The 26,066-nt window shown below is 50.3% G+C and overlaps 1 protein-coding gene across 5 annotated transcripts in view; it reads right to left on the bottom strand.

Moving 5' to 3' along the window:
* The window catches only part of PCNT (pericentrin), a 105,593-nt gene that overhangs the window by 77,964 nt on the left and 1,563 nt on the right, over positions 1-26,066 (bottom strand). For all 5 annotated transcript variants that reach the window (XM_027548296.1, XM_027548315.1, XM_027548326.1 and 2 more), the window contains exons 2-12: positions 24,755-24,961; positions 19,979-20,056; positions 16,937-17,138; positions 15,053-15,108; positions 13,879-14,053; positions 13,282-13,418; positions 11,158-11,269; positions 9,497-9,740; positions 9,180-9,255; positions 3,372-3,507; positions 2,330-2,547 (exon numbers count right to left, since the gene is read on the bottom strand). In XM_027548296.1, coding sequence (XP_027404097.1) covers positions 2,330-2,547; positions 3,372-3,507; positions 9,180-9,255; positions 9,497-9,740; positions 11,158-11,269; positions 13,282-13,418; positions 13,879-14,053; positions 15,053-15,108; positions 16,937-17,138; positions 19,979-20,056; positions 24,755-24,961 — 1,641 coding nt within the window. The remainder of the gene's footprint in view (positions 1-2,329; positions 2,548-3,371; positions 3,508-9,179; positions 9,256-9,496; positions 9,741-11,157; positions 11,270-13,281; positions 13,419-13,878; positions 14,054-15,052; positions 15,109-16,936; positions 17,139-19,978; positions 20,057-24,754; positions 24,962-26,066) is intronic.

The following is a 26,066-nucleotide window of genomic DNA, read 5'->3' as shown; positions in this document are numbered from 1 at the left end:
GGTGTTGGAGAAGACTATTGAGAGTCCCCTGGACTGCAAGGAGATCAAACCATTCAATCCTAGAGGAAATCAGTCCCGAATATTCACTGGAAGGACTGATGTTGAAGCTGAAGCTCTGATACTTTGGCCACCTGACGTGAAGAGCTGACTCATTAGAAAAGACCCTGAAAGATCAAAGGCACGAGGAGAAGGGGACAACAGAGGACGAGATGGTTGCATGGCATCACCAACTCGATGGGCATGAGTCTGAGCAAGCTCCAGGAGATGCTGAAGGACAGAGAAGCCTGGCATGCTGCAGTCCATGGGGTCGCAAAGAGCTGTACACAACTAAGTGACTGAACAACACAGTCCCACAACATACGTGAACAGAGCGATGGGAGTGTTTCTCACGCTGATGGGAATGATGGAGACTAAAAGGCACAAATCTAAGACTATCTGGCTATGTTAACCGTGTCCATTGCCCAGCATCTGGCCCCAACTGTTACCTCTAGGGCTGGCAGGTCTGGACACAGTCAAAGGGGGGCCTCCTCTGCAGTGTCAAGACCAGCTCAGGGGCTCAGACATGAGAGGGACCTCCCATCAAGGGGAGGCGACCCCCCTCCCTCAGCAGAACCACTACCAGGCAGCACAGCTCACAGGTGAGCAACAGACAGTAAGGCCAAGCCTCTGGACTTGCACCACGAACGATCCAGGTTCTAGAAGGGACCTGAGCAAGAGGCTGGTGAGCTGAAACCAACAGTCTTAAAGGTGTTGTATGAAAAGGGACACGAACCAGAAAGCTGCACGCACAAATATCCTAATTTTCAAAACAGGAAAGAAAGTAGGTCAGCATACTGATCAATCATTGAGAAGAAACAAAACAAAACCAGAAAGGTCTGTCAAACTGACCTCAACCAGTTATTCAAGTCATTACACTTTAGGGCCTGCTCTTGGTGACAGCTGAGAGTCAGCTCTAATCAGAGGAAACAATTGCAGGCTCTGGATAAGATCCAGGAGATCCAGGGCTAGGGGTCCCGACACCCAGAGTAAAGAAATGCCCTGGGTGACCAACCCACCTGTGCCATGGCCATGCACCTGGAAATGCTCCTTGTTTGAACCAGAAGAGCCGGGAAGTGAGGGGGAAGCGCACCAGGACAGGGCAGGAGGTGCCGGAATCCAGCCCAATTCTGAGGCTGGTGCCTGGTCATATACGAGCAGAAGGTCATATAGGACAGAAGACAGACACAGACCAGCCCAGAAGGCCTAAGCGCACACGTTGGCCCAACACGGAGAAGAAGGGGAGGCCGCTGCCTCTGAAGGGGTCAGGGGCAGCCTCCTGGGACTGAGCCCTTGACCCGTGGGGTTGGCACTAATTCCAGGTAGATACAGTCAAAGGTAAAAAGTAAAATGGACAAAAGAAGATGCTGCATCAAAGAAAACACACTGCACCGGTCAGAGAGCAGGTAGATTTCAGCACAAAGAAACTACACCAGAAACGGGGCATTTCACTCATGATGAAAGCCTGATTTCCCAAGAAGACACAATGACCATAAAGGTGCAGTTCACACAACTCCAAAACACAGTAAACACCGTGAGAGCTAAATGGAGAGAGAGCTCGCTCCACATTCCTCTCGACAGTTCACACGAGGAGATCAAACAGTGGCCCAGGAAGTACTCAGACACTTGAACGTAAAAATCCATCAAGCAGAGTCTGTCCTTCAGGGACCCCCTGTGAGGCTGCAGGCCTTCACATGCCCATCCTCACGCCCAGCGCGTGAGTAGGGGGACAACACGTGATCTGCCCGTGAAACTCGGCCTCGATGGAGGAGGACCCGGGACAGCATCACAGGGAGGAGGAGCGGGGCAGCCACAGAACTGCCCAGATGGCCACCCTGGGCCTTGCAGAAGAAACACTGAGACAGTCACCTCAACTCCACGTCTCCAGGCCTCGGCGAGGCCACTAGTAATTTAGGGGAGGCACCTAAGCTGTGGGCCGGGGTCTCATCACTGCATGTGCACGGCTGCAAGTCTCAGTCAATGGAGAGAGCCTGGCAGCTGGAACAGCACAGAAGACGCAATGGACAAGGCCTGAAGGTGGCTTTGCCACCCACCCTGGCACCCCTATGAGGACCCGGTCAGTTCCCCTAAGCCTGCAGCCTCTCTAAGAGTTAGGATTACACAGTTGGGTCCGAGCTTAGGTGGCAGCCCATCCCGACCCAAGGGAGGCACCCAGCAAACACTGCTGCAGGGCAGAGGGTGGCGCTGACCTTGGGGCTCGTGCTGACCTGGCCAGTTCACATGTGGCCCTATGGACGCGAGCATCGCTGCAAGGTAAGCCATTTCAACTTACTTTCTCCAAGTCCTCTTTCAGGCAGATTTCACGCTGCAACTTCTCCTGTAAATTTCTATTTTCTACTTTTAAGAGATCGATTTCTTTCTTGAGCTCCACTGGAAGAAGCACAAGCTGAGCCCTGTGTGCAGTTTCCAGACCCATGTCTCCAGCCGGCACCTCCGTCTCCAACTCCAAGGCCACCCTCTGTGCACACAGGAGAGGCTCCCGGGCAAGCTCTGTGGGGACCAGGGGCAGAATCATCAGGCTGACCCTCCAACAGACAGGACACTGTGAGAAGCCCCAGACAACTGCACGTAGACCCTGAAACCCCTGTGGGAGCACGGTACCAGAAGGGGACACGACACACCCGTCTGCAGCCCCATGGGCACTGTGCACCAGAAGCAGACGAGCAGACCTGTCCCGAGCTGTCCATACCCGCTGCTGCCCCTCTGGTCTGGGTACCGAGGAATCGGCCCCCCAGAGCTGCTCTAGCCAGGGCTCATCACTGCTCCAGGCTGGAGGAAGAGGCACGGGGCGCAACTCAGGGGACCGGAAGATGCCGAGCAGCAGCCATGGGACACCGCTCACGCAGGAAGGAGAACAAGCAGGACTGGGCACCAGCAGGTGTGACCCCGCTCTTGGGGCCATGTGCTAGCCTTCCACAGGCCCACACAGCTCCAGGGGACCCTGGGCCGGACCCTGAGCCTCAGGCCCTCGAGGTAGGACACGTGGACTTGCCTCCTCAGCTTGACGCAGGACCCACCCTTTCCCGGGCTCCGTGTCCAGGGCCAGTCATGCATCTGCTCTCCTGGGCCCCAGTCCGTGCCCAGGATGACCACAGCTTCTCCATCCCCATGGCCCCCAGGGACCCTATGCTGCTGCCTGGGCAGACCCTCTCCTGACACACAGGGCCTGCTCCTCAACCCCAGGGAAGGGCCTCCAGCGCCCCCGCTACAGAGTCAACAGCCATCGTGTGTAGTGCCGGTGGCTCTCGTGGGATGCGGTCATGGCCCAGAACACCCCTGCAGGCTGGCCGCCACAGCAGCACTTAAGGACATACCTTGGCCGGGCTCCTCCGAAGGCCCTGTGGGCAGCTCTCCTTCCAACGCTTCCTGCTGGGCATCCTGGGAGGACGTCCCCGCTGCTAGTTGGCACTGGTGATTTTCTTCTAACCGTGTGCGCAAACCCAGGCTCTCCTTTGGGGAAATCACAGAGGAAACCTTGTAAAGAGCCTCTCAGCCTGGTTCCCTGACCCTGCCTCCCACAGAGTCCCCCATGGAATCCGCCTTCCCGAACCTCACACGTCCACACTGCCTACTGCCCCCACATCCCACTCCCAGAAGGGAGGCAGGCATATCCCCTGGAGTCAGCTGTGGGCTCAGGGCCTCCCTGCACCCACACCCACTGGAACCCAGGGCCCACCCTTCACGTCCCGGGGTCAGACCTGCTGGGCCAGCTGTACGGCCAAGGCCCTCGGCTGAAGGGTTCCCACTCCGCCCCGGGTCCCCTCACTCCCTGCTCCACGCTTCCCATCCAGAGCCCATGTTGGGCCACTCCTCTCAATGATGCTCCTGGACACAGAGTCCCGAGCGTCCTCATGCGAGGATGGGAGGGAGGGCAGAGGGGACCGAGGCTGGGTCAGCCCTTCCTGCTCCCTCCAAGAGGCAACCTGTCACTCATCTCCCTCAGAATCAACAGAGGGTCCCATCAGTCTAAACACCCAGCTGTCAATAAGCTCAAATCATCCTTTAATCAAGACTGAAGTCCTCGTATGGTCACTGGAAAAAACAACCTGACTGATGGACGGAATCAAGTGCCCCCCTCACTCAGAGCACAGTGGGTCAGGCTTCTGAGTGGAAGAGCAGACCCAGCAAGTCGGGTGAGAGAGACTCACCGTTCAGGGAGAGAGAAGGAGCCAGACATCACCCCCGCCGAGCAATGGCCAGTGGCAGACGACAAAACAAAAACAAAACACAGCAGAGTGGGGGCAGGGAGCCAAGAGCAAGGGCTGCCAGCTTTGGAGAAACCGGCAGAAACACGGCAGTGACACCCAAACACGTAAGAAGACATCCTGGCTCAGTGACAACCCAGGAGCCGCAGCCAGAGATTTACTGGCCAGGGTCAGCGCTGGCCAGAGGGGCGTGAGGGGCCCCACACCCAGCTAGGGGCAGTTCCACCAGGCACCCTCAGTCCACATAATACGTCAACACGTCAAACACACACCAGGCACAGGCATCTACCGTGCACACAAGCCCACACGCAGGACTCCTGCTCAAACACACATACGCTCAATGTTTTTACATTCCCTCAGATGATGAGACACAATTTATAAACCTATGAGAAGAAACAGGGACAGAGGTGACCGGTGAGCCAGCGGTGAGCAACTGCTGGAGAGCGCAGGCACACAGAAGGCTCGGAGGAGCATGTGTGAGCTGCCCACACACCCGGGAGGCCAGGCAGGGGGCGCAGGGGGCACAGAGGTAACTGCAAGACCCCCAAGGGCTACAGATTACGGAGGCTGGCAAGAGGTGGGGACCCCACTGTGTCCCTCACCTCACGGAGCCCAGCAGAAGACTGGTAGAGACCAATGGCCCTGGGAGAGAAGGCTGCACCCACCCCCACCACCCCAGTCTTCAGCCCCCAAGACCCCACAGTGCTTCACGCCTCCTGGGATGGCACAGCCTCGGGGCACCAACCAACGCACAGACCACCATCATCCCACATAATACAGAGACCCAGATGGATGGACACAGAGCAGAAACCTCTCAACACTAACCGTCAGAGAAAGTCACCGTCAGAGAAAGACCAAAAGCACTCCATCCCTGACACTGAGCAGAGAACACAGAATAGAACACAGAGCAAAAAAGCAAAGCCCTTAGAAATTAAAAATGATTGGCACTTCCCTGGGGGTCCAGAAGTTTCAGATGCAGGGGGCGTGGGTCCAATTCCTGGTCAGGGAACTAAGATCCCACATGTCCTGTGGCATGGCCAAAAAATGCCAACATAAGAAAATTTTTAAATGACAATGGAGATAAGAAACTCAACCTCACAATTAGAGGAGTGAAGATCTCCTACCCTCAAAGAGGCCTAAACAAATGTCAGACGAGAAACGAGGACTGAAGGACACCAGTGGTTTCCCTCTGGAGGCCCAGTGTGACACTTGCTTGCGGGAGTCTCAGAAAACTAAGTGCACTGAAGAACTGGCATCCGAACAGCTCAGCAGCAGCTCAAGACATCTATCTTGCTTCTCTCACTGCGCACTGAACCCAGGGACAGTAAGGCGTGACGGTGGAAGCTGGAAGAACACCCGAGGAGTTGTAGGAACTGCAGACACATTTATTATCTCCTGACTGGCACAGCAGCCGTAGCAGCAGATACACTGTATTCTCCCATGGTTGACCCAGCAGACATAGCCGTAATGCAGCCTCAAGGGCTTTTCAGGTGGAGAATATTTATGCTTACAGAGCAAAAGTAGCCCATGGCCAAGGGGGTTCATCGAGATGCGCAGTGCTATAAGTGATCTTAGCTGTTACATAAACGTGTATTTACACAACACGGGGTGACAGCAAGAGGCCACGGGCCAAGAGAGCCTGGCCGCGCCATCCTGGCTAATCTGCTCTTTCCCTACAGTGTCCCAGACTGAAGAGAGTCAAGGCCCTACCTTTCCCTAGGATGAAAAACGGACCCAGACCCAGACCAAGTGCCATCACAGGACTCTGAGGAGCATGGAAGGCTAAGAGCTGCCAGAGGCTCCCTGGGTTGAAATGGTGTGGGTTGCTGTTTCCATCTCCATGGGATCTTTCCCACCCAGGAATTGAAACCAGGTCTCCTGCATTGCGGGCAGATTATTTACTGACTGAGGTATGAGGGAATCCCTAATGAATGTTGGGGTATGTGTGGCTTTTCGAATTAGTGATTTTGTTTTCTTTGGGTAAATACTCAGGAGTGGAACCGCTGTATCTATTTTTAATTTTTTGAGGAACCTCCTTCAAGTCAGGCTGACAGCACAGCCTTGCCCAGCGCTGGGGCTGGGAGGAGAAAGAATACACTCACACTCTGGAGCTCTTTGTCCAAACAGGTGCACAAGGCTTCCAGCATTACAGATAGCCCAGTGAGCCCCACTGCCAGAGGACAGAGAGGCCAGAGACGAACGGCACGGAGGCCACTGGGAACACGCCCAGCATGCACGCCCCCAGCGCCTCCCTCTCAGCGCAGGTTGCCAGCACGCATGAGGCAGGCAGTCGGGGAGCTTGTGGAGAGTGTGGGACCTGAGCAGGACCCAAGCTGCCATCCACCCGACTGCGAGTCTTGCTCCAGACCAGCCAGGGGGTCGTTTTAAACAAGCAGACACAGTCAGCCTGTGGAGATGCCAGAGACACAAGCACAAGCCTCCCTCCACTCACCAGTGTCACGGAAGAAAGCTTCAGTGAAAAGGATGGAAATCCAGACTTGAGAACATAAAGACAGCCCATTTCCCAACTAAAGATTAATGAAATACAGCCTTCTCGTGATATACTGAGATGCTCATATACCTCAATAGCACACACACAAAAAAACTGATTAAAAAGCAGGCTGCTGCTGCTGCTGCTAAGTCGCTTCAGTCATGTCCAACTCTGTGCGACCCCATAGATGGCAGCCCACGAGGCTCCCCCGTCCCTGGGATTCTCCAGGCAAGAACACTGGAGTGGGTTAGACCTGCAAACATTTCTGCAGACATTTCTACAAAGAAGAAACCCAGACGGCCAACAGTTTCGTGAAAAGACACTCCACATCACGAATCGTCAGAGAATATAAATCAAAACCACAGTGAGGTATCAGCTCACACGGGTTAGAGCAGCTACTGCTAAAAAAACAAATAACAAATGTCATCCAGGGTGTGGAGAAAAGGGAATGCTTGTGCACTGTTGGTGGGAAAGTAAACTGGTACAGCCACTGTGGAAAACAGGAAGGAGGTTCCTCAAAAAATTAAAAATAGATACAGCAATTCCACTCCTGAGTATTTACCCAAAGAAAACAAAATCACTAATTCGAAAAGCCACACACCCCAACATTCATCAGGGATTCCCTCATACTTCAGTCAGTAGAGAATCTACCTGCAATGCAGGAGACCTTGGTTTTGATTCCTGGGTGGGAAAGATCCCGTGGAGATGGAAATGGCAACCCACACCTGGAGAATCCCATGGACAGAGAAGCCTGGTAGGTTACAGTTCACGCGGTCGCAAGAGTTGGACCCGACTTAGCGACTAAACCAGCACCGCCACCATTCACAGCAGCACTATTTACAACAGTCAGGACGTGGAAGCAGCCCGAGTGTCCATTTGCAGACAGACAGACAGATGAAGATGTGGCACCTACACACGTATAGACCTACCCACACGGGAACTACTACTCGGCCACAGAAGAGGAGAGCCTGCCTCCTCCTGCAGCCTGGAGAGCAGGAGAGCCTGGTTCTCCTCCACAGAAGAGGAGAACCTGCGACAACACGGCCGCTCCCTGAGAGTGCCACACCAGGTGGGGTCAGTCAGACTGAGAGAGAAGTGCTGCATGGGCTCACTTCCGTCTGGAATCTAAAAACCCACCTCTGGGAGAAAAGACTGGGGGTTGCCAGAGGTGGTAGAGGGGTTGTGGGCGAAGTGGGTGAAGGGGTCAAACTTCTAGTCAGAGGATAAGAGTCCCAGGTGCCTGCACAGCACAGGGTACAGTCAACAAGGCTGCACTGCCGGCAGGCACCAAAGAGAGGCATCTTACAAGTTCTCATCGGGGTACAGTCAACAACACCATACCATCTGTCTACAGGTGCTAAGAAAGGAGATCTTAAAATTTATCATCGAGGTACAATCAACAATACTGTATGTCTATCCACAGGCGCTGAGAGAGATCTTACAAGTTCTCATCAGGGTACAGTCAACAACACTATGTCTGTCTACAGGCACTGAGAGAGATCTTACAAGTTCTCATCGGGGTACAGTCAACAACACTGTACTGTCTGTCTATAGGCACTGAGAGAGATCTTATAAGTTCTCATCAGGGTACAGTCAACAACACTATGTCTATCTACAGGCACTAAGAGAGGAGAGCTTACAAGTTCTCATCAGGGTACAGTCAACAACACTGTACTGTCTACAAGTACTGAGAGAGGAGAGCTTACAAGTTCTCATTGGGGTACGATCAACAACACTGTACTGTCTGTCTACAGGCACTGAGAGAGGAGATCTTATAAGTTCTCATTGGAGTACAGTCAACAACAGCATACTGTCTATCTACAGGCACTGAGAGAAGAGATCTTACAAGTTGTCATTAGAGAACAGTCAATAACGGCATACTGTCTATCTACAGACACTGAGAGAGGAGATCTTACAAGTTCTCAAGGGGTACAGTCAACAACACTGAACTGTCTGTCTACAGGCACTGAGAGAAGAGACCTTACAAGTTCTCATAGGGGTACAGTCAACAATACTGTACTGTCTGTCTACAGGTGCTGAGAGAGGAGATCTTACAAGTTCTCACTGGAGTATAGTCAACAACACTGTACCGTCTGTCTACGGGCACTGAAAGAGATCTTACAAGTTCTCATCAGGGTGCAGTCAACAACATTGTACTGTCTGTCTATAGGCACTGAGAGAGGAGATCTTACAAGTTCTCATAGGGGTACAGTCAACGACACTGTATGTCTATCTATAGGCACTGAGAGAGGGATCTTACAAGTTCTCATTAAAAGAAAAATGCTCTGACTCTGTGGAGGTGCAGGTTCACCAAACTGACCAAGGAGACCCTTCATATCACACCCAGGCATCCGGTCATGACACCAACACTGGACACTCAGGTCCCGTCAGTCACACCTCAAGACACAACAAAGCCGGCCCATCACCTCAAGCTGCTCCCGCTGAAGGCTGAGTCCATCAAGATGGTCTCTTTCTTCTTCTGATGTCTCTTCCAAACAGGCACTGGGTCAATTCAGAGAGAAGCTGTATTGTAAGAGCCTGACGTGGTACCTTGCCACTGAATCCCACTGTCCCTGGGACCCCACTTCTGTGCCAATCTGCAGGGCAATGTCCACCCACTTTGGCCAGATGTCACCAACCACACCCACATGCAGGTCAGACCAGCGTCAGCTTCAACATCACCATGCCAAGACCCAAACATCAGTGTGTTCTCCTGCGCTGGGCTGGGCTGGAAGCCACTCACCTGGTTCCCATGGCCTCCAGCAGGGAGTCATCCCTTCCCTCCTGCAGGCGCCGCTGCAACAGGGTCAGGTCCTCCTGGTAGCTCTGCTCAGCCTCCCTCAGCTTCTCTTCGAAATAGAGCCTCAGCTGCTCCAGTTCGGACTCGTGCCGGCTCCTCTCCTGCTGCTGCTGCTGCTCCAAGTCTCTCTTCAGGAGCTCCAGCTCCTCCACATGAGATGCCCGGGCCAGGAGCTGCTCACGCAACTCTTTATGGGTGGACACAAGCGAGCATCTCAGACACGGCACTCAGGGAAATGAGACACTGAAGACCCCATAGTGAAGGGCCAGAGCAGAAGTGTAAAGCGGGGGCCCCATTCCACCCCAAAACCTGTGAATGGACAAAGGCCCCCAGGGCTTGTGCTAGGAGCACAGGGCCTGGAGCAGGAAGACTACCAGGGAGACCACCCAGGCGGCCTCAGCAAACCCCAGTGCCCCTCGAGGGCAGAGGGCTTTCTCAGGCTGGCTCCCCAAGCCACGGGGGCTCTGAAGACAGAGGAGGGGCCGCCTCTGGGCCACCAGCCAGCAGGAGATGGGACCTCGGTCCCACAGCACTGGATTCTGTCAACGGGAAGTCAGGTCATGGCAGAGCCCAGAACCTTGACCTCAGCTGTGGATGACCCTGGGCAGAAACAGCCACGCCAGCTCAGATTTCCATGCTAATAAATGTGGGTGGTTTTAAGCTGCTGAGATGGTGGTGTTTTGTTTACAGCAAAAGAACAGTAATACAGACCATAAACAACTGTCACCACCACCACTATTCTGATTAAGAGGTGCTGCCAGCTGGCCCACCGCAGCCAGTGATCAGCTTTCAAATAATGGGGAAGGAGACAGTCACTGTCCCAAATCTATGTCCCCCACGAGGGCCGTAGCCACACAGGGGAGGCCGCAGAGGCAGCACTCAGGCTGTGACCCCTGTGTGAAAGCACGTCTGAAGCCCAGCCTCCAGTCAGTCCACCAGCTCTGCCTGGAGCCGCCCTCTCCCAGGGACCACAGGGCGGGTACAGGGCACGTGGAGCCTATGCACCCCACAGCCATCAGGAGTGATCTCGGGTCCTTTCTCCTAACTCTGTCCTTTGTTCCCAACAACACAACAGGGCAGATCCTACTGTTTGAGGCCTGTGTGCAGAGCAGCAGACAAGCCCACACCTCCTGGCCCTGTGCTCTTGACTGGGTCTTGTGCCCTCAGTAAACGTGGCATCACCCTCCAAAATCAGAGCTCAGAGCCACAGGAGCCCGACAACACTTGCCACAGGAGAGCCTGCAGGCCCAGGAGGTGATACGCAGCAAGGCACAGCTGTGCCCCGAGTTCCCGCGTGAGAACAGCGTTCCCACAGTGCTTAACCAAGCCTCAACAGGAGCCCAGGCTCACGTGTGAACAGTGCGTGTCGGCTTCCAGAATCATCGCTAGCTCGCCTATGGTGAAGCCCAGGGGCCGCCACAGCTCCACACAGTGACCCCACAGACCTCAAAACGCACACAGGTTTACAAGACCACTTTTTGGGGCTTGCAAAACTGTTAACTTCTTTTGGGGTTTGCAAAACTGTTAACTTCTTTTGGGGTTTCAGCAGTTCAAACTGCAGCTTTCCCTTCCGGGGACCTGGACTGGGAAGACAAGGTGCTCACCACTCAGCTCCTGCCTGCTGGACCTCGCGGACTCCAGCTGGGCCCCCAGGCACTGGATCTCCTCCCGGGACCGAGCCTGCAGCTCCTCATAGGATGCACGCAGCCTCTCCAGCTGGAAAGCAGGCACAGTGTGGGTGCCAGGTTGTGGCCCTGGCACCAGGTGAGAACATGCAGCTGCCTCAACCCAAGTCCACCCCATCCCCCAATCGGCAGCCCCGAGACCATCCAGAGGAATCCATGGCAGCCATGGTCTCACATGTGGATGCCTCTCAGGCTGTGGCCTCGTTCCCTGCAGAGACCTGCCCCCTACTTTGTCAAGGAGGGTAGAGGAGCCCCTCCCACTGGCCCCCTTCCCCGTCTATGACCTTGGTCCCTTACCCCCATGCAGCCTGTTTGGTTTTCTCCAAGTTGCCTGGTCAACCTCCCTGGGAAGCATCTCCTCTTTCAGAGTAAACAGAGCTTGCACACTGGGTGTGTACCACGTGCCAGCCAACCCTGCACCACTGGAGCTGAGGTGCACCACCCGCCCTCCTGGGGGCCTGGGTTGGAGTGGCTGCCAGGCTCCCCAAGTCACCAGCGTGGGGCTAAGCCTCCAAGGGAGTGAGGGTCATGCAGGCCTGCAGGTGCCCACTGCCTATGAAATGGGCCCTTCCTTTTTCAAGGCACAGGACAGAAGATGCCCCTCTGGCTGCCTGTCTCCAGGATGGGGGGCTGCCGCAGGCCCCGCCCGGCCAGGCTGCCCTCTGTCTGGAGGAGAGACAGGAGCCAGCACAGCAGGGCCAGATCCGGCTCCTCCTGGGCTCCATGACTCTCCTCCCTGCAAACCCATGCACCAGCCTCAGCTAACTCCTGCCAGTCTCCCAGTCACTTCCTGATTTCTTGAATCAATGCATGGGGCACTGCTTGGCTCTTGGTCTTCGTGACAAAGGCCCTTCAGGCCCTTGAGTGAGATATGTCCACATCATCCACATTTTGGTACGTAGAGTAGCATTGGAATAAAGTTCTGAAGATGTGAGCAGCAGAACCTTGCACCCTTGATGGCCGGAGCCTTCTCCAAGGGTAGGACTGGACAACATCATTAAGTCACAGTCACAGACTTTACCTCCTGATGTGGCTACCTACTGCCTCAGCAAATACTGAGAGTCCCTTTAAATTAGGGCTTAGAGTATGGAGGTCCCTCAAAAAACTAAAAACAAAACTGCCATATGACCCAGCAACTCTTGGGTATACACCCGAAATAATGGAAAAACTAATTTAAAAAGATACACGCATCCCGAAGCAACCTAAGTATCCACTGACAAATGGATAAAAAAGACGTGGACACATATATAATGGAGTGCTGCCTGCATGTGCAGTCGCTCAGTCATGTCTGACTCTTGTGACTCCATGGACTGCAGCCCACCAGGCTCATTCTCCAGGCAAGAATACTGGAGTGGATTGCCAGTGGATTGCCTGTGGATTGCCTGTGGATTGCCTGACCCAGAGATTGAACCTGTATCTCCTAGGTCTCCTTCATTGGCCAGCGGGTTCCTTACCACTGAGCCATGTGGGAATCCCATAATGGAACATGGCTGCCGGCACAGCCATAAAAAAAAAAAAAAAAATACTGCAATCCACAGAAACATGGATGGACTGGAGAATACTACACCAAGTGAAACAAGCCAGAAGGAGAAAGACAAATACTGTATGTTATCAGTAACGTGTGCAATCTAAAAAATAAAACAAATATATGTACAAAAAGACTCACAGTTATAAAGAACGAACTATGATCATCAATGAGGAGAGGGGAAGGGGAGAGAAGCAAGTTAGGGGAGGGGATTAAGAGGTACAAACTATTAAGTATAATTAGGTATAAAATCAACTATATTGTATAACACTGAGAATACAGACAATGTTTTATAATAGCTATAAATAAAATATAATCTTTAAAAATTGGGAATCACTATGTTGTACGTCTAAAACTCACACAATATTGTAAATCACCTAAACCTCGATTTAAAAGTAAAAAAACATGTAACACAAATTAGGGCTTAAGTTTTGGCTGATGACAGAGCGTGAATCCAATCCAAGGTCTCCTCAACTCCCTCCTGCACTGACAATTCAAATAAAGAAGCGGGTGCCTACCTCAAGCTGGTTCTCCTTTTCCTTCTTTCGGAATTTCCGCTCCAGCTCCTCCAAGTACTGGCAGTGCTCCAGCTGCAGGTCTGCACACAGCTTGCTCAGGGAGGCCTCGTGTTGCGCCTCCTGCGTCTGAAGGGAACCTGCCAACGGGCCGGGGCCTCAGTTTGTGATGGCACAGTGTCCTCCACCTGCAGCAACAGCTGTACGCACCGCGTGTCCCCAGGCTCCCTGCAGACCCTGTTTTCTCAAGACTCTGTTCTTAGGACTCCACTCTCCTCTAGGACAGAGGGAGGCAAGGGGGAAGGGGAAGGCACAGGCCAGCAGACAGTGCCTACTGCGAGTGGGTGTCACCGTCTAACAGAAAGTGAACAACTGCATATTACTTGTTTGGTAGCAAAACAAACATGTTCCAGTAGTAGAACACGTAAAAACTGTCTCTGAAACAAAGGATTCTGGAAATTTCAGGGAACCCGAGAGGCCTGAGACCCATGAGGCAGGACCACACTGGCTGTGTTCTGCTGGTCCCTCACATGGCAGTCTCTCTAGATGACACAGGAAAACCAGCCCCTCCAAACTTGCTCATTTTACTTAAAGACTCACATTCAGCTTGATTTTTGGCTTGAAAAACCTTCTCAAATTCAGCTTTCTGTTGTGCCAATTCTTTCTTAAACTGGTTTTGTAAATTCTCCAGTTCTGACCGATGCTTTTCCAATAATTCTTGGCGTAGGTTTTCTAAACACGAGTCTCTCTCGGATTCCCAGTCTTGCTTCAGAATCTAATTTAAATGAGAAAGAGGAAATGATAGCCAACAGTTGATTACTGAGGTAAAACTATTTCAACCTCGCATTCAAAACCCAGTCATCCCTGCTCAGACAAGACTGTGAGTACAGCATGCGGCTTGAGACGTCCAGTCAGACAGGAACAGCAGCAGGCAAACATCCCAGGACATGAGGGCCTGGACCGCCGCCAGAAACAGAAGTGGCCTCAGAGCAGAAGCACAGGAACTCAGCTGACAAGCCAGGCATCTGTCACCCACACAGACCCAGGCACTACAGCAATGCCACCCAGCTCTACAGGGCCAGACTCTGCCCAAGCGCCCCGAGCTGGACAACTGGGACTGAGGGTGCCCTGAGCTGGGGCCTGAGGCTGTCCTCCACTTGCCACCTGTCCAGAGTGGCCAGGACACAGTCCCCACCACCACCCGCTTCCACTGCCGTCACCAGCGCCAAGAACTCTTCTACAAAGGGGGACTTGAAAAAGGGATGGGTCACAAGAGTCAAAAGTTTGCTGAGGGACTTCCTCAGAAAAGAGCTAATCCTGTTACACCCTAAATCAGAACTCTTACCCCCAAAAGGGGGCATGGAGTGGGAGCAGCAGGACAAGCAGAGCACCAGCTGGCGTGCTCAGCGCTGTCAGCACACTGGCTTCCGCCTTCACCCTCAGGGACGCTCGTCCCGTATCTCCACCCCACCACAGCTTCCTAAGTGGTGTCCGTGTCTCCTGTCCCTGAGGACCGAGGTCTGTGTCCCGAGCACAGCCAGGGCCAGGCCGCAGGGCTGCTCAGAAGCCAGACGGGAGGGAAGAGCCTCCCATCACATCAGGCCACACAAAAGACACGAGCAGTTGCTGAGGAATCCACGCTGGGCAGAGAGAGCAGTGCGCCACACTGCCCTGGCGACTCCAGCTATGACTGCATTGTGAGAATCAAGTGCGAGACCCCGGGGGGTGAGGGAAATACCACCTACACAGAATGACATTTTCCCATCCTATGTACCTCCATCATCTGGGCGTTTTTTTCTATTTCTGATTGTAGCTTCTCCTTCAGCTCAGCTGCAAGACAAACAAACATGACAAGTGGCTCGGATCACCGAGGCTCAGACTTCCCCACAGTCTGGTTCCCCAGAGAGGACAAGGCTCCAGCACCACAGGCCACTCCACAGGACACTCGCCAGCACTGACAGGACAGGACAGGATGCACCTGAGAGAATCGAGATGGTGAAGATGGCCGCTCTGATTAGCAATCACTCTCGTGCCCAACAGAGCACAGGAGACGTCCAGCCAGAGCAACAGTCTAGGAGGGTCATGTGAGGCTGGCTCTGGGCCTCACAGATCACTGAGCCCACCTCATCCTTCTGCTAGTAGAACCTCGGCCAGTCGGCCCTGCACCGGACCCCATGCACACCCAGGGCCTGGAGTCCAAGGATCCTGCAGGGCCAGCTTCCAGGCTGGGTGCTGGACAGTAAGTAAAGGGAGACAGGTAAAGACGTTTCAGGTCCCAACAGCTGTCCACCGGGAGGGAAAAAGCACTAGAAAAGAGGTGCCAGGCGCCAGGGGCAGAGGAGAAGGTGAACTGGGCCAGGGGAGCAGCAGCAGGTGACAGCCAGCACCACCAGGTGCTGGGAGGGTGGCCCAGCAAGCCCGGGATCCATGCAGAGATCCAGCCACCACCCTGCAAGGGCAGGTTCCACCAGGTCCATGGGGGCCCTGCCCGTGGCAGAGTCCAGGGAGTGGAGGGCAGATGGGCCTCTCTGGGGACTGTTCCCAGGGGTGCTGGTAGAGGAAACAGCATCAAAACAGGCCTAGGACAAGCATATTTCATATTTTTAAAACTTAACAAAAGCAGGGGAGGACATGGAATAATCTCCTTGTGTTTGCCTGAATCTCCATGAAGATGCGTCAGAGGACTGAGGAGGATGCTTCTGGGGGGTAGCGGGGGGGGGGGGGAAGGAAAGGAAGACTCTGCAACCCAAGGTGGGTCAGAGAAAACAGCCCAGGGACTCTTCTGGGGGAAAAACGTTCTGAGCAGAAAAAACAAGAAAAGCCACCAAAGTGCTGCCTTGAAACAGTTTTAAACAGGTGAGTTATATGGTACATAAATTACAGCTCAATAAAACTATTACATAAAATTGATTTTTACAAAAATACCAACAAAAAATGTACCAAGAAACATAAAAAATGACAACATAAAAGTTCACTTTAAGGCCAGAGAACTGCAAGATTGAAAGGCGCCTGAGGTGCCACCAGCAGTGAGACGGCCTTTGAGCACAGTGAGGAGCCAGGGGTGGGGTATGGGTGGGCGGAGGGGTCTGGGGCAGTGCTGGGGTCCAGTAGGGGATAGAGGTCCAGGTTGGGGGTCTAAGGCAGGGATGCAGGTCTGGGGTAGCGATGGGGGTCTGGGGTGTGGGTCTGAGGTGAGAATGGGGGTCTAAGATAAGGGTCTGGGGAGGGGATGGGGGTCTGGAGTGGGGATTGGTGTCTGGGGCAGGGATAGGGATCTAGGGCGGGAGTCTGGGGTGGGGATGGGGGTCTGGAGTGGGGATGGAGGTCTGGAGTGGGGGTCTGAGATGGGTGTCTAGGGCAGGGATGGGGGACTGGGATGGGGATCTGGGATGGGGGTGGGGGTCTGGTGTGGGGGTCTGAGATGGGTGTCCAGAGCGGAGATAGGGGTCTGGAGTGGGGGACTGGGATGAAGGTCTGGGATGATGATGGGGGACTGGGATGGGGGTCTAGGATGGGAATGGGGGTCTGGGGTGGCCACAAACTGTGGCCAGAGACAGAAAGTGAAGAAGCGACAAAGAAACTCACAGCTCTCAAGCCAGGATCTTCTGTCGACACCCCCAGGTTGTCGGCCAGCCCCATGCACAGCCACCGTGCATACCTGCCTCCTCACGGACCAGCTCCAGCTCCCGGCGTGCCCGGCTCTGCAGCAGGGCCCGCTCCTGTGCGTGCCGCCCAGTGAGCTCAGCATGCAGCTCGGCCAGTGCCGCCTCTTTATCGCGCTGCAGGTTCGCCTGCGTCCGCTCCAGCCTTGCCGCGTGCATGTCACTCAGGCTCAGGCGAAGCACCTCCAGCTCCAGCTCCTGGAGGACAGTGAGGTTAGCTGCGTGCCGCCATGAAAGACAACGTCATGCCACTCACGTGAGGCATGCAGTGTCGTCAAACCATAAGGACGGATGGTAGGATGGTGGCCCAGGGGCTGGGGAGATGCCATCAACGAACATGGTTTCAGGTTGATGAGATAAGAGCTGTGGAGACAGATGGTGCTGAAGGATGCACAACACTGTGAATGAACAAACACCACTGAATTGTGCACCCAAAAATCATTAAGATGATAAATCTTATGAGTGTTTTACTAGGTTGGTACAAACGTAATTGAGGTTTTTGCATTATTGAAATTTGCTGTCTGATATTGGTACAAATGTGGTTACTTTATACATCATTTTGATAAGTATTTCTTGCTTAATTTTTTTCTGCTAATGACTTATTACTTTAAACTAGGGAAATGATGTTAGACAAAAAAACAAATTCAAGCAATTTTCTTGAGTTCAAAATGGGTCATAAAGCAGTGGAGACAACTCACAGCATCAACAACGCATTTGGCCCAAGAACTGCTAACGAACGTACAGTGCCAAGGAAGTTCAAGAAGTTTTGCAAAGGAGACGAGAGCCTTGAAGACGAACAGCACGGTGGCTGGCCATTGGAAGTTGACAACAACCAATTCAGAGCAATCATCAAAGCTGATCCTCTTACAACTACACTAGAAGTTGCTGAAGAATCTGTCGACCATTTACAGTCTTGGCATTTGAAGCAAACTGGAAAGGTAAAAAAGCTCAATAAATGAGTACTTCATGAGCTGACCAAAAATCAAAAATATCATTGGTTTGAATTATCGTCTTCTCTTATTCTATGCAACAACAACAAACCATTTCTCGATCGGATTGTGATGTGTGACAAAAAGTGGATTTTATATGACAACCAAGGACAACCAGCTCACTGGCTGAACCAAGAAGAAGCTCCAAAGCACTTCCCAAACCCAAACTTGCAAAAAAAAAAAAGTCATGGTCACTTTTCGGTAGTCTGCTGAAGGTCTCACCCACTATGGCTTTCTGAATCACAGCAAAACCATTATTATATCTGAGAAGTATGCTTAGCAAGTCAATGAGATGCACCAAAAACTACAAGGCCTGTAGCCGGCAGTGGTCAACAAAATGGCCCCAATTCTTTTCCACAACAACGCGTGATCAACTCTTCAAAAGTTGAATGAATCGGGCTAAGATGTTGATTCAGCCACCATATTCACCTGACCTCTCGCGAGAAGACTCTCAGTTCTTCAAGCATCTCAACAACTTTTTGCAGAGAAAATGCTTCCATAACCAGCAGGAGGCAGAAAATGCTTTCCAAAGGTTCACTGAATCCTGAAGCATGGATTTTTACACTATAGGAATGAGCAATCTTTTTTCTCATTGGCAAAAATGTGCTGATTATAGCAGTTCCTACTTTGATTAATAAAGACGTGTTTGAGCCTAGTTGTAATGATTTAAAACTCATAGCCTGAAACCGCAATCGCTTTTGTACCAACCTAATACAATTTTTAAAAAGACCATGACAAAAATAGAGGTTGAGGGAAGTAAAAACAGAGTTTAAATAATTACGCAAGAGGAAAGTGAATGTGATTAAACTTATACTTAGATAAATTAAGTATATAGACTGTATTTCATAACCTCACCATTAAAAGAACAGAAACTGTGTACTATTACTTCAAAATGCATAAAAGGACAATTTCTTTGTAAATCTCATGATAAATTATAATTCAAAGAAGGCAAAACAGGTGAAAAGAAAGGAACAAAACAGGCAAGACAAACAGAAAACCCAAATTAAATGTCTGGTGTTAAGTACAGGTACAGCAGTGATGACATTAAATACAAGGGAATTCACTGCCAAATAAGAAGACAGATTGTCAGGCTCAGTTAAAAATCAACCCTATGCTATTCACCAGACATACATCTTAAACTGACATCTGCAGAGATGCTAAAGGTGAAGGAGAAAAGAGACCAGGTCCATTTACACAGAGTTCCACGGCAGAATCAGCAAGTGAGTGCTCACTTGGGGTGGACAGTAGGGATCAGAGCCAGCACTGTCCTACCTCTGACCAGCAGAGGGGTCACCTGCGGTGCGTGGTGTACTCATCTGTTGGGCTATATGTAAGTTCTGTGTACTTTTCCACAAAGATGCTATAAGTCACAGCTTAAACAAGTATGAAATGTGTATTTAAGACTGGGTCTTACAGACTCCATCAGAGACCATTTTTCCAAGCCCTATGATCTAGATTTCTCCTGCAATAATGCAGATTAAAAACCAAACTTGCTCACTGCTACAAGTAGTGTGAACTGAGTCCAGCTAGAATTGAGTGTCTAAAATATCATTATTTTGTATTAACTTCTAATGGAGTATAATCTATAAAACTACTGAATCACCATGCTTTACACCTGAAACTAACATAATGTAAAACAACTATACTTCAATTAAAAAAAAAAAAAACAGATAGACAACTCTTTGATATTGGTCAATATCTAATCATTTTTCTTGCAAATGCTAACAAAACTGAATTGATTTGAAAAAGGAATCAATTCAATATCCATCGAAGTCACACTGACCACTCTGGGAGGAGCTGGGACAGTAACACTGACCCCTAGCCTGCATGCCAGCCCCTGCAGCGTCTGGGGTGTGGGCCAGGCCTGGGAAGCACATTGACCAATGACAGAAACCTGCAGGGCAGAAAGGCGGTTTCCCCCCTCCACACCCACCAGCCAAGTGAGGAGGGCGTGAAGAGAGGCCTTGCATGCAGGGAGCTCTGCCTCCAGTTCCCACGCATGGGAGGAGACAAGGACACGCCTTAAGAGGGAACCCAGGGAAAGCTCACCTTCGTCATGACCCCGGGCTGCTCTGCACAGTGGCCATCCAGCTTCGGCGGCGTCCTCTCTCTGCTGGGCTCCTGCAGCTGGCGGGGAAGGGCCAGGAGGGGAGTCCACAGCGGCACCTGGGCAGCCCCGGCCCCTCTGCCCCCGATCCCTCCACCTCTGCCCCACTCTAGGCCTGCCAGGTCCATCTACAATCTCCTCCTAAACCAGTCTCAACTCTAAACATTTTTTGTAACTTGTTTCCCTCATGATGGTGCTGCATGATTTTTAATGAATTCTGTTTCTTTATTTCACTGTGTACTTAACATTTAAATCACTAAATTTTAGTTTCTCAACAAATCCTGGTCTTTCACATTCATGCACATTTTCTAAGCTCTTAATTTGATACAAATTCAAATATTTCATCTTCAAGATTTTCCTTTTTTGATAAATATTTTCCTTAAAAATCTGTAAAGTAATATTTTGTTTTTCTAAATCACCTCAAAATTGAGTTTAAAGTTTTCCAACAAATTTCCCCCCAATAGTTTTGACACATAAATTTACAATAATTTAGGGCTTTTATCTGCAGGAAGGCTCAGTGCACTCTCCTTGTCAACTCACTGGTGGCTTCCCACCACGTCCATATGGGCTGCCACACCCGACCACACATCACTCACTGCTGTCAGAATGTCAGGGTCTGCTGGACCCAACTGCACTTAGCAGTTTCATTTCTGAGCAGTTATAACTACTTGAGAAGGCTGGCATAATTTTATCTTTCATATAGGCCTTCCAAAGAACAGTGAAAAAAAATCCGCCCCCCTTTTTTTTAACTAGAGTAAAACATTTTATTTTGCAATTACTGCCAGACCCCTGCATTTACCTAGGATGCAAGACGGATCTGAGCAACCTGCTTCTCCCATAACACAATGCTGTTTCATCATCATAAGGATAAATCCGTCAATTCAGTTATTCCCAAGCATGCCAACAATGCCTTAAATAATGAGGAAGCAGAGGAACCACCTAGAAGGGCAAGGGGTAATGAACTCATCTCTCCTCCAGTTTTCTACGTGACTGGAGAGACCATCTCCATGTTCTGCTTTCGAGATGACAATTCAGGGAGGGGCTTCCCTGGCAGTATAGTGGTTAGGACTCTGAGCTTCCCCAGCAGGGGGCACTGGTTCAAATTCTGGTGTGTGTGTGTAGTAGTTGCTTAGTCGTGTCCAACTCTTTGCAACCCCATACGCTGTAGCCCACCAGGCCCCTCTGTCCGTGGGATTCTCCAGGAACACTAGAGTGGGTTGCCATTTCCCTCTCCAAAAGCAACTATGGAAAGAAAGAAAGTGAAGTCACTCAGTCATGTCCGACTCTTTGCGACCCCATGGACTGTAGCCTACCAGGCTCCTCCATCCATGGAATTTTCCAAGCAGGAGTACTGGAGTAGGTTACCATTTCCTGCTCCATCAAATCCTGGTAAGGGACCTAAGATCCCACAATGCCATTTGACATGGCCAAAAACTTTAAACAGCCCAGCAAATGTGAAGCTAGCATACTGGGTTATTCTATTTATAAAACACTCAAAACCAGCAAGACTATAAACTATTCTTCTACAAGTCAAGGTGCTCTAAACACAGAAAGTAACTTGAGACAGATCACGGAATTAAACACAGAAACCAGGCCAGAAAGCCTCAAGCAGACACGGAAGACGGTCTTCACAACCAGAGGACAGGAGAGATCTTTTGGACAGGACACAGAAATCACTAACCACAGGAAGAAGTGATGAGCTCAACATCAAAGTGAAGAATATTTGCTTATCACAAGACACCGTTAAGAACAAAGCTAGGTAAGCAAGACCAGGAAAAATATTTGCAGTACATATATCCCAAGAAGGGAAGAAGGGAAAAGCTACCCACTCCAGTATTCTGGGCTGGAGAATTCCATGGACTCCAGTCCATGGGGTCACAAAGAGATGGACACGACTAAGCAACTTTCACTCTCTTTACATCTAACAAATAACCTGGAACAATAAAGACAAAAAAGAACCACAGGTTCCCCCAAGACCAAAAGTTGAGCCTTCCTAAGAAAGTTCTCATAAGCCAAAATGGCCTTAAAGAATCAATTGCATTCCTTCATAAAAGTGAAAATCCTCTCTGGATTTCTTTCAGTTAGCAAAAAACAGGTATTAATTTGGCCTTTTATAAAAGCGACGTGGTGTAAAGCAAACATTCAAAAAGTGGGGAAAGCTAATATAAACAAATATTCCACTTTAGTTAACAAATTTGTTTTTCATAAGCATGAGAACTGAAGCTTATTTATGTGTATTTTAAGACTGAGTAAATAAAGATATTGTAAATAAGGATGTCAGGTTTCTCACTATGGGTAAAAGGAGTGAAAAGTAAAGAGGGGGAAAACGAAAACAAAATTTGTACTGTTGTATTAAAATTGAAGATATTACTATTAATTTATGATTTTTACTATACATACAAATAAAGAAATATGTACAGATGTGTTTGAATATACATTTACTTATATTTTCCTGCTCTCTTTTGAAACAGCGCAGAAGCAACTACACCCTGCTAGCAATAAGCGCACTGAGCACACAAATCTTGGCTTCTAAAACCATTCTCCACCAAAAGGTACCAGGGCTCCTAGAAGAAATGACTGGTTTGGGGCTGTAGAAGGGAAAGAACCAATTAAGCCTGGAAAGTCTTGGCGCAGAAAGTATGGAAGTAGGTGCCAGCCAACAATGAGCACATGTTGAAAGGTCACAGATGCCAATCCAAAGGCCCTCCCAATGGCCAAATGTATGTGTTTCAGCAACAAAATAAACACTGATACGATGGATTAAAACCCAAAATAGAATAAGTATCTAGCAGTCCATACTGATAGAAATTATTGAATAAATAAACAAGTTGGGGAGGAGCAACAGTTCCTCCTTAGAGTAAAACACCAATTAACATATGCAGGTGGAATGATGGAAACAAAGTCATCATCCAGCCAACACCACAGTAGTTACTACAGGTAAGAGTCCTCAATGAAAGCTAAAAGTGACAGAATGTTTACAGGATCTCCAAGTACCTCCACACTATATACTTATTAACTACAACAGGAAAAACAGAAACTTTTCTATCAGAAGAAATCTGGCAGGCCCCCCAGTAGTGAGACATACCACCCATGCCTCTTCTCAGACACCCCTGGCAGGCAACATCATTACCTCCACAGCGTTCCTGCTAAAATGTACTACCTGACTTCAATCAGGAGAAAATATCAAACAGAGCCAAACTGACAGGGATCCTACCACACAACTAGCTAGCAGCCCACAAAGGTCAAACTTATAAAACACAAAGGAAGACTAAGAAACTGTCCAGACTGGAGGAGACTAAGGTGACAAGGCACTGAATTGCAACATAGAATCCTGGACCAGAAAAAATGGGAAGAATTAGAAAAAGCTCTGTCAATTAGCTCACAGTATTGTTTCAATGTTTACTGAAACTGCATAATCATTTATATTGTGATTACATGGATATCAATGTTTCAGGAATCTAGGTGAGGGATATCTAGGAACTCTGCTATTTTTTACAAACTTTTTGTAGCTCTAACATTATTTTAAAACAAACAGCTGAAAAATACAAAAGTTTTAAGTTAAAATTAAAAAAAAAAAAAAAGACTTGTCTAATTTGAAAGTAAAGATACGAAATAATAAATGCTAACTTACACTATGAGCCTTTCTCCTCAAAGAGCCTAGGCAAGAAACATACAAAGAAAAGCCACTGAGAGTAAGTGCCTGGCCCCCTCAACATGGAGTTCGCGTACTTAGCTGCAACAAGACAAGGCTACTGAGATCCACAGCTCTACCCCAGAGAAGCAACAAGAAGACAAGCATGAACAGCAACTGAAATCCAGTCTCAGGTCTCTGAGAGCACAGGCAATGGAGGGCGAGTCAGCCGGGCACAGTCTGGTCCAGAGGCTCAGGCACCAGAATTCTGCAGCAGCTCCCGGGCAAAGTCGCAGCACCGTGACAAGGCCTTCCCATTTGCCGAAAGCAGCACTCTAGGTTTGTAGGTAGAATATCATAAACTACTCAGTAATCACCCCATTTTTTCTCAGTCAGGCAGTGCAAATACAACATGGTTTTCAGGCAGTCTGCCCTTGGCCACCAGTGTTCTGCTCATTCTAGCCAACCCCTGCCCTGCCCCTGCCACACATAAGCAACAGATCCTCCTGGTTCTAGGCCCCTTGCTCATAATACAGGCGAGAGGAGGCCCCAGGGACAGCCCCCACGCAGGCCCTCGACAGGCCCCGTGAGGCCAGGCACCCTGCACACCCAGGTCCACACCTGCCCCTGCAGCCACAGGGCCTCAAGCAGCAGACAAGACAACGTTTCTGGGATGCCTTCACCCCTTGCCTCCTCATTCCACGTTCAGAAAGAAGGGGAAGGCTACAACCAAGAACGAGGCGGATTTGAGAGCACATGAAAGGACGTTACGGTTTAAGTGTCAGAGGGGCTGCTGCACAGCCACACCTGAGGAGCCCACACTTGTCAAGCTTCTGTTACCATAGCATCACCAACACCGACACTCGCCTTCAAACAACCATTCAACATTTCAAAATCACATGATGAAGAAACAACTTTTAACTGTAAGTAACTACAAAAATATACTCCCCATCTGCAAGATAGAGTAAAACCCTCTTTCCCTAACTTTGGATGGACAAAAACAGACCCAACACCACTTTCAGCACATTAGGCTCGCAAGAACTACAAGATAAGCAAAATACGAAAACACAAAGCTGACTAAATGCACCTGAGCGGCTTCAGTGCCATCAGGGGTGTCACTGCAGGTCGGGTTCTTGCCAATGTCCAGGCCTCCCAGGGGCCCAGCGTTCCCGGGCGCAGCTACCGGACTCTCCTCCGTGACAGGCGCATTGACAGTCGTGCCCTTCCTCTTCGCCGGCGTTTTCTTCGAATGCGTACAGTCGCCTTTTGTTTTTCTCTGTCTGAAGTGAGCAAGCTGCGCAGAAATGCAGAAAAGTAGCAGAGACAAAGGTAAGCAAGGAAGAAGCAACAGAACCACAAGGTGAGTGAGCTTGCGGGGAGCATGAGGCCCTGCGGCCCGCGCAGCCCACGCGGCCACACCTGGCCAGACACACGTCACCCGGGTCCTTGCCCCCCAAACACGGCCGCCATCAACATCGAGGTACTGGGATTCAGAGTCACATTGAAGAACCTAACAGTGAGGATGGTTAATGATGCCCAGAGACAAAGGAGAGCAATAAGGCTGGCTGGCAGAATAGCTTTTCTAGCCCGTAACAGTTTACAAGAAAATTCAAAAATTTAGAGACGCATCTATTTTAAAAACTGACAGCTTAATCAAGGCACATTTACGGTTTAAAATTATATAAAAGCTAAATCTCTCCCCTTTTGCCCCATTTTCCCCCAATCAGAGAAATACATAGTGTAGACAAAATTTCCTTGCCGTAGATTCTGAGACAAGGTACAGAAATAGCAAAAACTTAATTAAGCCAGGTCAACCTAACATCCTCCTTTATGGAATCAGATGCTCTAGTTTTCATGACACAGCTCCCCAAAGCACCAGGGACTGCCACAGAATGTCCCTATCAGAAGGCACACCTGGCAGTGTTCAGTCCGTCGAATCTGAGGCTTTTAGACTGCTCACATACTGTTTCTCACAACACTTTATTCAAAAGGTATGACTGCCAACATCAGCTTTTCACAGGACAAGGTCCTTCACATGACAACTGTGGTCATGAAAGTAAATGCATGTTAACACATTTGTGTGAATGATAACAGAGGCTCACAGTCTCATGGGTGTGGGAAAATCACAAAAGGAATTTAAGTGAGAGAAACTGTCTGTCAAGACCAGACACTGCCTTCACAACTAGCCCCATCTCCATCAAATCTAATGTCACTGAGTTCCCTTCCTACATCACAGACCTGGTCCCTCGCCTGTGGTCGCCCAAGGAGAGGCATTTGTTTTTTCCCCCAAGGTTAAAATCTCCTCCTCATTTAGACATATTTAGAAACCATGGAGCTCAGGGAAAACGATATTAAACTCTGATTCAGTTGCATCTCCTTCCTATGTGCCAGGCACACGC

The sequence above is a fragment of the Bos indicus x Bos taurus genome, chromosome 1 (assembly GCF_003369695.1).
Source record: "Bos indicus x Bos taurus breed Angus x Brahman F1 hybrid chromosome 1, Bos_hybrid_MaternalHap_v2.0, whole genome shotgun sequence".
NCBI lineage: Eukaryota > Metazoa > Chordata > Mammalia > Artiodactyla > Bovidae > Bos > Bos indicus x Bos taurus.
This window is presented reverse-complemented; position numbering and strand designations above follow the sequence as displayed.